Consider the following 14701-nt stretch of genomic DNA (forward strand, 5'->3'; position numbering starts at 1 on the left):
GGGGAGGTATTCTTCAAACTACAGCATATTATGTTCATTTTCATGTCCTTTAACGTGGAATTTTCACTTTTTTATTTTCAATTCCAAATAGTAACCATCAGTTGACCGAAATCAAAATGCTGCTCTGATAGATTTTTTGACATTCCTTCAAAGATTCAGAAAATGTAACTCCCATGCCTGAAAGTAAAATAACGCAAAAGCCTTAGGGATTTTTTTCACGTTTCAAGATGGTGGCACTTCCAGTTCGATCAACAAACTCCATATATGTGTACGCATCAGTAGTGTCTTATCTAGTACACAAAATGAATTTTAAAACAATCTGACCTACTTTTTTTTCGATTTTTTTAAAACTTTGATCCTTAATTTATTCAAGGGGAGATCAGTTAGAAAATTTCTAATGATATCCTTGAAGTTGGATCAGCAGGTCTACATACATGTACATGCCAAGTTTCATGAAAATCGTACTAATATTAAATTCGAAAATAGAAGATTGAAAGTAATTGTTTCAAGGTAAAGAATAAAGAATTAGTAAAATAGGTCAAATAATCACAAATTTACAGATATGTAGGTCAATTTTTTCATCAGTAAATTTCGGAGATTTCAGAATTGTAAAACAATTTGAAAATATATTGATTCCAAAGTGACCACCCATTCTTAGAAGGAAGCTAGCCAGAAATGTATTAATTTCGGAAATAGGAGACGAATTCACGAAGGGTGGCCTATTTCGATTATTTTCACTATTTTTCATATTCAAATCCCTTGCCGAAATCCCAAAATAAATAGATGACACATATTAATTATTTATTTTTTTCAAAATATCGAGCAATCAGAATATACACTAAGTTTCATCACTCTCTATCAGATAGAATCAAGATTATGTTGTCCCAAAGCATCGACCAATGAAATTGATCAGCTCTGCGTAGCTTCACCTCGAAATTTTAATCATTGAACTCAGTCAAGACATTCACTTAATGAACATCTACATCCAGTTTAAACATTCTACCTCAATTAAAAGCAGGGTTGTTATCTTCCAAAGTCTTGACCAATCAAATTGCTTATCCCTTTTTAGCCTAAGCCTAAAATTCTCACCATCGAACTTAGTCAAGGTAATGATATAATGAATCTATATTCTGAGTTTCATCGCTCTCACATAACTAAAGTTATCATGCCCTAAAGCATCAACCAATCAGATTGCTTATCTCTGCTTACCGTGGGGGGTTGGATGGCTGAATGGTTAGCGTGCACGCGCTGTATCATAAAGTCTGTCATTGAGTCGACTGGCGTAGTTTTGAATCCCCGGTTGTACGTGGCAAGGAGTAGGGTCGCCTGTCCAACCTCGTGGGTTTTCTCCGGGTCCTCCGGTTTCCTCCCACTGCTAAAGACCCCTACGCGCAAGCGACTTATGTAAATAAAATTAAACCATATGTTAGTCCCGAAATGACCTAGTTTGTGTCGAGTGGACGTTAAACCCCATTTCTCTCTCTCTCTCTGCTTACCGTAAGCAGACAATGTTCATCATTGAACTCCATCAAGGCATTCACCTAATAAACACCTGCACCAAATTTAAACATTCTAGCTCAATAAGGAGAGTTATTGAGTTCAAAAGTGTTGGCCAATCAAATTGCTTATCACTCTGCTTAACATGAGCAGAAAATGCTCATTATCTAACTTAGTCAAGGTATTGATGTAATGAAACTATACACCAAGTTTCATCACTCCCACTTAATTAGAGAGAGAGAGAGAGAGAAATGGGGTTTAACGTCCACTCGACACAAACTAGGTCATTTTAGGACTAACACATGGTTCAATTTTATTTCAATAATTCACTTGCGCGTAGGGGTCTTTAGCAGTGGGAGGAAACCGGAGGACCCGGAGAAAACCCACGAGGTTGGACAGGCGACCCTACTCCTTGCCACGTACAACCGAGGAATCGAAACCCCGCCAGTTGACTCAATGACAGACCGTATGATAAAGCGCGCGCGTGCTAACCATTCGGCCATCCAACCCCCCCACTTAATTAGAACTAAAGTTATGGTGTCCCAAGGCATCAACCAATCAAATTGCTTATCTCTGCTTACCCTAAGCAGAAAATGCTCCATCAATGCATTGACATAAACATCTACACCAAGTTTGAACATTATATCTCAATTAGAAAGAGTTATTGTGTCCCAAAAAGTGTGACGGACATACAGACAGACAGACGGGCGGACGAACCCATTCTAATAGTCCCTGCCTTTCGAAGAAAATATGTTTATTCCAAAGCCACCACCCATTCTTGGGGTGTGTGGGGGGGGGGGGGTAGGTCAAAGTTTCAGAAAGATCCTATTGATTCTGAGATATACATGTAAGCTTGGAGTACCTTGATATTAGCCAACTAAATAATAATAAATTTTCGTATTTACCTGCTTCCACTTTGTATAGAATGTTCCACAAATAGAATTGACAATCTACAAAAATATGCCCAATCTCTGCTTTGTGAAGGGAAGCAGCAAGGATGTTAAAGGATGTTGCTCTGTCAAAGAAGCGAACTCTGAGATTTAGAATGTGTGAAATTTATATAGGTTCCGCTCCTTAGGACTGGACTAATAAAAATATAATTTCATAAACAATGACCATTAGAGCATTTACAAAGGTCTTGGTGACAAAGGCATAAAATCGATGCATGACTCTGAACATTGATAGGGTTCCAGGTTATTACTATCCAACCATCCAAGCAAGTATGAAATATTGATCTCAAAATCTCTTGCCCGGGGGAGCATTTACCAGCCTTGTGAATACACAAACTGATTGATGGACAACAATTCACTCAAAAGAAAAGGTGAGGTATCTATTGTAATATTAAAGACTATTTGTTTTGACTAAGGAATACTCAAATTTGTAAATTAAGGTCACATAAAAAATGCAGTATTGTTTTTTTTCATGAGGACTGAAAAGGATTTGAGAATTTCATGGTAGAGGGGTCTGAAAAATGGAATTTATATTTGACATGATATATACATCCTAAAATATTAGCACAACCGTAAAGCTGAACTACTTTCACGGTAAACGATGAAAAGATAAAAGGTCTGCTGACACAAAAAAATGATTTCAACACTGGTTTAATAACATTTTAAAGTACTTTTCGTCCGTCTTGGGACTATTCATAAATAATGTTATTGTATAAAGATGGACAGTATAGTATATTTATACATAATGACATAGTAACACTGTGGTTTTAATTGGCTATAGTTACCATTGTCTATGGTTACATATAGTATATCTTTAACTAATAGAAAATATGTACACACGTGTGTTAATCTGTTGTATATGGGTTCAATTTAGGAACAATGAGTGGAAGATAACCATGGGATAGCAGGGCTCACACTGTCGGTCGCCAAAGTCGCAATTTGCAATAAAAATATGAAAGTAGCGATTAAAATTTAATTTTGGCGAAAGTGGCGATTCTTTTTGAGAACAGGCGGAAAAAAATCTTAAAAATTCTAATCGTATTTATCCTGGATTAACAATTAATTGAGTGTCAATCACGTGGCGGAATTCTATAAATTAATCAACTAGCTGATAATCCGGATTACGTCAATGAGTAATACTAATCAGTTGTCTTGAATTAAGGATAGTTGATTTATAATTGCCAACGATGTATATATAAAGCCTATCTCAAGTCATTATTAACTCCTAATGATTAATCCAAGCGGTGATTATTTGATGTTTTGTTTCGTCTTTAAAAAAATTGTAATTATACATGTAATCAAAATGGCCGGCAGTTCCTTTCGAAGAGATTTAAATATTTTGACAGCTGAACTCTGTTTACTCTGGCTTCATATACGGCATGTAAGTTATACAAGCATGCCGATCGGATATCATTATTTCAAATTATATTATTACCACTGGTTGAAAACGTAAGAACGAGTTGAATAGCAACTGTTGTATTTTGTATGAGTAACTTTAACTTGTTAATTAAGTACAACATAGAGCTTGCATTCACTAATCAAGTGCAGCCACTTCCTGTCATGTGTTACTGCTATGATGTCACAATAAAGTTGTCCTCAAAAATAATATGAATGAGAGTTAGTCTTTTCTTCATCCATTGGAAACGCTAACAATGTTTGCCATCCATGCAAAAGTATAACAGCGACGATTCTTAAGCGAGAAATCATTTCGCCATATCTGATCATATTACCGTCGCCAAAATTATCTAAAGGTAAACGACGGGTATAATTGTAAGCATCTCTTACAAATATAATTGAAATTTATATCATTCTATCAGGGATTCAGATTCTGAAAATAACTGTAGGCCTATCGTGCACGCAACACATAAATTTATAGTAAATTGGCAATCCTTGAATGAGATCTGACGTGTAAATACTGAAAATATACTGTGCAGTACGGTGTTCAAATAGACTAAAGTCACCCAAAAAACATCTGATCTTATTAAATCCGAACTGTGCTAATGTATCATATACAGACAGATTTTTAAAGTTGTTGTATATTGTATTGTATATATCAGTAATTGTTTTATAATATTAATAAACCTAGCTGAGACAAAATTGTTAGATGTTGCCTTTTTTTTCACACATTTTTGGCAGATAAAATATTCCAATTGGTGGAAAAATAATATGAATATTTTTTTATATAAAAATTATCATCCATTTTGGCAGAAAAAAATTGAAAGCCAGTGTGAGCCCTGTGGGATAGATTTAAGAAAATTAATGAAGTTAATGGCCAATTGTTACTTATTGACTATTAAGTCAAGGAACGTATTAATTCCCTTTTTGATGATGTCATCGGCTTTCATTTTATAAAAAGGGAAAATTTGGAATTTTACTTGTAGGTGTTGGGCACATCTAAGGATATGTCTATTAAGGGTCCATTTTCAATATTACAATCCCGTCGATGGTTGCGTACTATATAAAGGTGGGCGGATACCTCTTTGATACCTGTCTGTCCTTGAAATAACATGACTTAATTAATTAATTACCACATACTAGATATTATGTAACAAGACGTACAATTTGACACAATATTCAAACTTAACAAAGAATTATAAATTGATAATGAAAAAAGTTGATACAAAAATAACAAATATGGACGAAAGAATATTTAATGCATATTTGAAATCTGTAACTTTACAATATTCACTTAATCTATATAAACTTTAAATAACAGATTATTGCAAAATATTTAGAAACTATATCAGTGCTCTTAATTCATTTTAAAACCAACTGGCCAGGAACCAATATTGGGTCAACAGAAGTTGTTGTTAACTGTGGGAAACAGGGTCAATAAGCTTCAAATATTTATTGGTTACTGCTACTACACTTCATTTGATTTAGTGTTTGTAACAATATCATTAATCTAAGGAATTCCAACATGCTACTTGCCAGGTCCACGAGATTGACATTCGGAAAACAAACATATCCGACAAGAATAAGGAGAAGAAAGCTTGTCAGAAAAACAAATATATGCCCACAGCAGCAAAGTTCTCAATCAGGTTCTCCCTCTTAGCCTCTAAGGGCAATAACTCTGGAAGTAATTATCAAAAATTGTTAGGAAATCTATTATATGCTTCATTCCAAGAATATAAACTTTGCAAATTTTCAAGCCAATTGAATGATAACTTTAGTCACTACAGCGCAAACAACATATTTCAAAGTGATCAAGGGCAATAACCAAGTAATTATTTGGAATTGCTAAAAATTAATATATATCATTGTATAAAGTCTGTGTCAATGAGATGACAGATGTAAAAAAACAAGCGGTTGCCATGCGAAATATTCCCACATTTTGCAAGAGATGGAAGAGAACAAGCTAAATAAATCCAGTAAGTTACAGCCCCACATATTCGTCAATACCGAGATCTTTGGGATATAAACATATGTTTAAAGTTCCATCAAAATTGAATAAAAATTGTGACCTCTAGAGTGTCCACAAACATTATTTTTCGTACAATCAGGGGCCATAATGCATGAAGATATGGTCCAATTCATGCCAATATCGGATATAAACATATATTTTAAGTTTCATCAAAAACGGATAAAAATTGTGATCTCTAGCGGGTCCACAACCTTGGTATTACATGCTTTTACACTATAGGGGGGCAACCATTTGGACAGGAAGTATTGGTGCAATTTTCACAAAATTCAAACTCAACTGTAAATCAGGTGCAACAGTGATATATATGTATAGTTTTTCAAATCGAATAAAAGTTATGACCTCCAGAGGGTCCACAGGTTTTATCAAAATTGGATAAAAATTTGAACTCAACCATAATTATGGTTTAACAGTGATATATATGAACTTTTTTTTAAAATCAAATACATATTGTTACGACTAGAGAATCCACAAGCGATAAATGTGATTTTTTTATACAATCAATGGACATAATCCAGGAAGTTACGATCAGATATGCGCCAATATCAAAATGAACTGAGATTATTGGACTATAAACACATTTTAAGTTTCATCAAAATAGATCAAAATTGTGACCTCTACCGGGTCCACAAGCTAAAAACATGATTTTTCATATAATCAGGAGCAATAGTCCATGAAGTTACAGTCCTACATGCCAATATCAAAAGAAACCAAGATCTTAGGGATATAAAAACCATGATCGGATAAAAAAATGTGACCTGAAGAGTGTCCACAAACAAATATGAACGGAAGGACAGGGTCGACGACATAATACGTCCACGTGAAATTGTGGGCGTATAAAAACACAATTTTTCGTACAATCAGGGGCCAAAATCCAGGAAGTTAAGGTTCGTTATGCGCCAATATGGAAATTGGATAAAATTGTGTGCTCTAGAGTGTCCACAAGCTAATAACGTGATTTTTTGTACAATCAGGGTCCATAATCCATAAAGTTACGGTCCGACACATGCCAATATGGAAAAGAACCGAGTTCTTTGGGATATAAACATATAGTTTAACCTTAAGTTTCGTCAAAATCAGATAAAAACTGTGACTTGTAGAGTATACACAAACAAAATTTGAAAGGACGGTTGAACAGACGGACGGAGGCGATGACAATATACATCCACATTAATGTGGGCGTGTAAAAAAAATAACATTAATTGTGGAAGTTAAGACATCAGTGGAAATTGCTCTGTCAATGAAGCAATAACTTCATCTCAAAGCACAATCAGATAAACGAGAGGCCTTAATCAGACTGATCCTTTATAAGTGTATGAATGTCCACAAATCTCGAGGTATGTTTTGAGCAACATGGGACTTCCTGGTTATTGGGCCAGAGCCATACTTACTGAACCACTGTGGACATTCAAATATTTAGGACAAGGGGTATAATTCAGCAAATAATTGATGAGTCTTGTTCAAATTCAAACTCATCCAAGAGATCTCATGAATGTAAGGCAACATGTACCACATTCTATTAAAACCAACCCAAACAAGCCAACAATAAGGTCGATGTCCCCCACCGATATCCCAAAAATATTGATGACACATACTAATTAATTGCACATTTATCTTTTTGAAAAGTATCGAGTAATCAAACTGGTTATCTAATCTTAATCTAAGCAAAAAATGTTCACGATCGAACTCGGTCATCACTCTCCATCAGTTAGAATTAAAGTTACCTTGTCCCAAAGCATCGACCAATAAAACTGCTTAGCTCTGCTTAACTTTAGCGGAAAATGTTAATTATTGAACTCAGTCAAGACATCTACATGAACATCTACAACAAGTTAAAACATTCTAGTACAATTAAAATCAGAGTTGTTATGTTCCAATGCAATTGCTTATCGCTACTTAGCATAAGCAGAAAATTCTCATCATCGAACTTAGTCAAAGTGTTTGTAAAATGAATTTATAGAATGAGTTTCATCGCTCTCATCCAATTAGAACCAAAGTTATTGTATTCCAAAGTCTTAACCAATCTAATCAATGAAAAATGCGTATTATTTAACATTATCAAGGCATTCACCTAATAAACCATTACACCAAGTTTACACCAAGTTTGAACATTCTACCTCGATTAGAAGGAGGAGTTATTGTGTTCCAAAGTCTCAACCAATCAGATTGGAGTATCAATGCTCATCTTCGAACTTAGTCAAGGTTTTGATGTAATGAAACTATACACAAAGTTTCGCCACTTTCACTCAATTAGAATCAAAGTTATCAAGCTCCAAAGTCTCGACCAATCAAATTGCTTATTGCTCTGCTTACCCTGAGCCGAAAATGCTCATTATTGAACTTAGTCAAGATATTGATATAATCAAATTATACACTAAGTTTCATCACTCTCACTTAATTAGAACCAAAGTTATCGTGTCCCAAAACATCAACCAATCAAATTGCACATCTCGGCTTACCCTCAGCAGAAAATGCTCATCTTTGAACTCCAACAAGGCATTCACCTGATAAACAGAGTTATTTTGTCCCAAAAATTGTGACGGCCAAACAGACAGACAGACCCATTTTAATAGTCCCCTGCTCCCTTTGAAAGGCGGAGGACAAAAAAATCTATCACCCAGATAGGCTGGACTGTTTAAACCATCTAAATTTCTAAAAGCATATCCAACAGTGAGGATAATATATTGGCACCTTCGGCCAAAAGAGGTGAATACATAAGAACTGAGTCTGCCTTTAAAAGCAGTGATATTTGAATATGTATAACAAGTAAGTGGATGCTGTATCCTGGATGATAATGGAATACAAAATTAATTTCCTACTCTAGACTAACAAACTATAACAATTGGGTTAAAATATTGAGAATGCTCTATAACAGTAGACTTAAATATATATCATCATAATATTATGCAAACAATAATTTCTAGAAGTAAATATAAAATTCTTATTTTCAAATATTTTGTCAAATACTGAAGGTTTAAATTACATAAGTTAGCACAATATGGGATTGTCACATTTTACATAATAGTATTGTATATAATATCATTTACCAAGAACTTAAACAGTGAGTCATGTTTCTTTCATGGTGATTTGAAAAACAAATAAAAGATAGGTTATAACCAGACAATGAAACATACATCTTTAAGTGGCATTTAACAATTGGGGTGTTCTGTTAATGAAACATACCATTCGAATGGTAACTTTAGCCTTTAAAACGTCTACAAGATATTTCAAATGGATCAATTGCAATAACTCCAATGGTCTTTATTGGAAATTAATATTATGAACATAGACACTGTCTATAAAAATCAAGTCAATCAGGTGATAACTTTAGCTTCTAGAACGTCCACAAGATTGTTGAAATTAATCAAGAGGCATAACTATCTGAAAATCAAAAGTCTTTTTTGGCTCATGAAAACAAACACTCTGTATAAGTCAACCTAATGATAATGTTAGCCTCTAAAGCATCTACAGGCAACTATGGATGACGGATGGACACAGGTGACAACAATATACAACCACATTAAAATGTGATACAATAATATGTACAACACAGTATCAATAAACCATCTTTTTATCCAACATCAGTGCAAGTACTAACTTCTTCAGGGATGAAGAATTAAATACAAAATGACTGGAAGTCAGCTATGACATCACAGGATCTCATGACTGAAACTTTCTCACATTGAAATGTAGATGTATAAAAAGTAAAAACCAATTATGTAATTTGTATCATTTGAAACTTACAATCCATACATTTTGGATAGGTGAGCATATAAAAAACAGATATTCTAAAACATCAGAAGGCAAGGCGGTCTTTTTGTAATGAAAATGTCTTTCAAATATAATTCATCAACAACTTACATTTATCGCATTGATAAAATATCGAACATGTGTCAAACATATTCTTTTAAATTGCATACTAGTGTTTGAATGCCTTGATTAAACATTTAAGTCTAAAAATCACTATTTGTGGAAGTAAAAATATTTTGCTATACTTTTGATATAGTATTTTTTTTTATTAAAATATTACGCTATGTGTCAAGTGTGGAAAAATATCTTTCAAAATTCAGCTTCATCATCACTATCATCATTCATATTTACTATAGTTTGTCCATTTGAATTGGTATGAATTAATCTCTTCATGGCTGTGGAATCTTCATCTTTATAACCATATTTTTTATGATAAATATAAGATATCACAGCCCCAATTATCACTATTATTAACAAATTGAATCCTGTATGCCATGCAAAATAGCTTGTGATTGACATCATTTGTCTATGACTTTCTTGATCCCAGGCTACAGCACCAGGTATAGGATTATATAAAATAAAACCAATATGTAAAAACCAGGACCCTTGTACCATTATGGCATAGCTTGATGTCAAGGATGCCAACACATGATGTTGATATTTCATTTCAGCAAGTGTTGATAATATGCAGACCCCAATAACATACAAAAGCAGCGTGTGCAACAAGACATCCATATTGGAGCGTCCATGTAGATGAAATTTAAAGAGCACAAATTCCACACTGAAAGACAGTGTGTAACCCACATAGTTGAGAAGAGGTGGGAAGCTGGCTTTGTAATAAAGGAGAATTTCAAATACTGCAGTTACTCCAAAAAAGAAAAACATGGTAGCATGCTGCTCATTTCCTGGAGCATCAAATACACCATTATGAGATCCTGTGTAAATCTCCAGCGAAAATGCAACAGATATGAGGAAAATCTTAACAACCACTTCAACAGGAAATTCTTTGAGCTTGCCACAACAACAGTCTATTGGGAACCATGTGGAAGTTGTATACATTAAATTATCCCGTTTGCATTGATAATATCTTCGATATATTTGTATTACATGCCACAAGCCAAAGAACATAAAGAAAATTCCTGGTAAGGCATGTCCTCCAAAAGTCCCCATGTTTTACCAATTTATCTTGTACGTTTACTTCAAAGCTCTCTGAAAAAAAAAACCAACAAAGATCTTTCTATGTACACATATATGCTTTTCAGACTACAAGAAATTAAAAATATCAGATTTGGCAGGCAAGATAGGCCCACATTTTGCAAGAGATGGATAGAGAACAAGCTTCAAACAAAAGCGATTTTTCGTACAATCAGGGGCCATAATCCAGAAAATTATAGTCTGAAATGTGCAAATATCGAAAGAGACTGAAATCTTTGGGATATAAAGATGTATTTTAAGTTTCATCAAAATTGGATAAAAATTGTGACCTCTAGAAGGTTCTCAACCTTTGTATTGCATACTTTCATACAATTTGCGAACAAAGAACGGCCATTTTGTCGGGCAGTGTCATTTCGATTTTACCGAAATTTGAATTCAAGCTTCATTAAGGTGGTGGCGATATATTTAAACAATTTTTTTAAATCAAATAAAAATTGTTATCTCTTAGAGAATCCACAAGCTAAAAAACATGATTTTTCGTACAATCAGGGGCCATAATTCAGGAGGTTACAGTTTGATATGCGCGAATATCAAAATGAATCAAGATCTTTGGGTTATAAACATAAAATTTTGAGTTTCATCAAATTCGGATAAAAATTGTGACTTCTAGAGGGTCCACAGCCTTATTACTTACTTTTACACTAATTGTGTACAAGGAGTGGCCATTTTGTCCGGGAATTTCAGTCCGATTTTCATGAAATTTGAACACGACTGACATTATGGTGGAATGGTGATATATTTAAACAGTTTTTAAAATCGGATAAAAATTGTGATCTCTAAAGAATCCACAATCTAAAAAAACATAATTTTTCGTACAATAAGGGACCATAATCTAGGAAGTTACGGTCTGATATGCGTGAATATCGAAGGAACCAAGAACTTTGGGTTATAACCATGCATTTGAAGTTTCATCAAAATGGGATCAAAATTGTGACTTCTAGAGGGTCCACAACCTTGATATACCATATATTTACACTACTTGTGTACAAGGGGTGGCCATTTTGTCCAGCAGTTTTGGTCCAATTTTAAACGGTTTTTAAAATCAGATAAAAATTGTGACTTCTAGAGAGACCACAAGCTAAAAACGCGATTTTCGTACAATCAAGGGCCATAATTCAGGAAGTTACGATCTGATATGCGCGAATTTCAAAAGGGACCAAGATCTTTGGGTTATAAACGTGCAGATCAAGTTTCATCAAAATCAGATGAAAATTGTGACCTCTTGAGTGTCCACAAGCTAAAAACATGATTTTTCGTACAATTAGGGGCTATAATCCATGAAGTTATCGTCCAATACATGCCAATATCTCTTCTGGAGATATAATTATATTTCAAGTTATCGTCCAATACATGCCAATATCTCTTCTGGAGATATAATTATATTTCAAGTTTCGTTAAAATCGTATAAAAATAGTGACCTGTAGAGTGTTCACAAACAAATTGTCAATCGACGTCCAGACGGACAGGAGTGACGACATATGTCCACATGAAAATGTGGGCGTATAAAAACCTAAAGGAAACATGAATTATTCATACCTAAAGCCACATAATGTAGTCAATTCAAATCCATCATATGATATTTATCATTAAGAAATTAAGGTGAATATATGGGACAATAGCATTAAATCTAACAGTACTGTCATTTCAAGAATTTTATAAAAAACACCAGCATAATATTCTAGTTATTGAGATTAAACATACCAATCTCTAGATCAGATGGAATGAAAAGCATTTGTGTTTCCATTCAAACTAACCCCATACCCCAGCACCCGTGCAAAGAACAAACAACAGAATGGATGGTGTACAATGTCATTTATTAATGACTAATCAAATGAAATATGATTTATCAATGAATACAAATCTTTAACAAACAATACTACATGCACAAACACTAATAATATAAAATAAAATCATATTTCATTCTTAAAACTGTGGGTTGGGCTTAAAAATTAACAAATGAATGGCCAAACTCATCAAAAAACCTGATGTCCTGCCCAAACATAAAGACACCATCCGCATGATAGCTGAAAATATTATGGCATATAATGAACATTGATTGACATACTTAACTATATATATATGTAATAAAACATAGGTAAATACAATTCCCAGCTAATAAATACTAATTTAACGGCTAGCCCTTTCTGTTCATACTGAACATCTTTAGGCCATTTTTATTTATGATATATATATATATACATACATACCTACCTACCATCTAAAATTGATGAAATAATCAACAAAAAATACAACTGAACATATATGACATCTATCGAGGGCTTTTATGTAACTGCTACAGAAATAATTCACTACATTTGCTGAGAGGCAGACTGGCAATGGGTGAAAAAAAAATCCATAGTTACTAAGCACAAAATCAATCAATGCATGTGAATGGAAAATTTGACCGATTATTCCACAGTCAGTCATCCAGTGGAGATCAATAATATTGTTGATGCCTATTTCTATCATCTACCAGGACTGACTAGCCCATATAGAGGTTCTATACCTACCAATATTACTCCTAATAAACATTTGACATTGATAGAACACACCACAGGGCTATCTCTATTTTTCTCAACTATCACAAAACCCCATTCAAAAAATCAATATTATTGTTACCATTATAACTTGTTTCTATTTGCATCGTTACCATCACAACTTGTTTCTATTTGCAATAAATATTATGTAATATAACTTTTACACCATCTAAAGTGAAAAGATTGATAGGAACCATAGATATTATAGGTACAAATCTGAAAGATTGATGGGATGCTCCTGGAATGACCTGACCTTAAGTCGTTGAGCAGTCTAAAATGCACATTTTAAAGCTAGCACTGTAATTTTTGTTGATAAGATATGACATTTTTCGTCATTTTGGGTGGTAAACTACATATTAATTACCCAATTGACTATAGGCTGTGGTTTGTCTGGTATCCATGGAAATGCAAAAAAAACGATAAGTTTTCTTGGAAATTCTGTTAGTACATGCTAAAAAGAGATATCGATAATCACACCAGTATATCGTTCTTCATTATTTACCCTCAAACAGGATTTTGTGATTTTGGGTTAATCCTTTGAATACGTCAACAAGTTTTAAAATACAACAATTCGGACGTAAAGAGTAAATCTCTACTTCAGTGCACTACTCGGGTGCTCTAAAAATCATTTTATACCTTCAAAAATAGCAGTCTTCGACCATCAAAAAATGAAATTCAGCCACATTCCAATCGCGATAGATGGTAGACCTGGATAATCGTGTCTTAGGAATTCCTTCTGACGTCATATCTAGATAGACGTGAATGATCCAGTGTGAAACTACTGCTGGACACGGCCATGAATGTTTACAGCGGATGACATGAATGGTGTATACGTCATAGTTTATTCAAGAACTGATCTAGGTCGGAGAAACCTTCCTGTTTGCTATAAAAAATTTTTTCTTTCCGCTTGTACCTCCATTAATACACAACAAATGGTTGAACTGTTATGTGTCCTCTGGGTTATTTTACACATGGAACAAGTGTGCAAAGTCTTAATAAGATTGGTGCGTATCTTAGACTACTCAACGTCCTTAAATTAAACCAAAAATCTCTGCCAATCACTTACATTTATTTACAAAGAGATGCAATGAAATAGAAGGCACCATAAACCGCTTTTCTGAGGATATAAGGGCTGGATGAAAAGCATGCCACTTCGAATATGCCCAAAATACTAAAACTACCATACTATCTGAACATGTCCAGTGTAATGCTTTTTATTTAAATTTCACTTCAGCCCTCTCCAAACTCAGAATATAACTTCAGTCATCACCAGGGATGCTGTTTCAAATTTTGCTCATCGGACATTTTCAGTTGAGGTTTACAGAGGCCAG

General features: G+C 34.0%; 1 protein-coding gene and 1 long non-coding RNA gene across 2 annotated transcripts in view; one reads left to right on the forward strand and one right to left on the reverse strand.

Annotated features, from left to right (window-relative positions):
• The window catches only part of LOC126816087 (uncharacterized), a 90686-nt gene that overhangs the window by 62767 nt on the left and 13218 nt on the right, over positions 1 to 14701 (forward strand). The gene's annotated exons all lie outside the window — the stretch shown is intronic.
• The window catches only part of LOC126816084 (transmembrane protein 45B), a 57680-nt gene continuing 51859 nt past the window's right edge, over positions 8881 to 14701 (reverse strand). Inside the window, exon 2 of the mRNA XM_050542280.2 lies at positions 8881 to 10827. Coding sequence (XP_050398237.1) covers positions 9928 to 10788 — 861 coding nt within the window. The 5' untranslated portion in view covers positions 10789 to 10827 and the 3' untranslated portion in view covers positions 8881 to 9927. The remainder of the gene's footprint in view (positions 10828 to 14701) is intronic.

Source organism: Patella vulgata, chromosome 3 (genome assembly GCF_932274485.2).
Source record: "Patella vulgata chromosome 3, xgPatVulg1.2, whole genome shotgun sequence".
Classification (NCBI taxonomy): Eukaryota; Metazoa; Mollusca; class Gastropoda; family Patellidae; genus Patella; species Patella vulgata.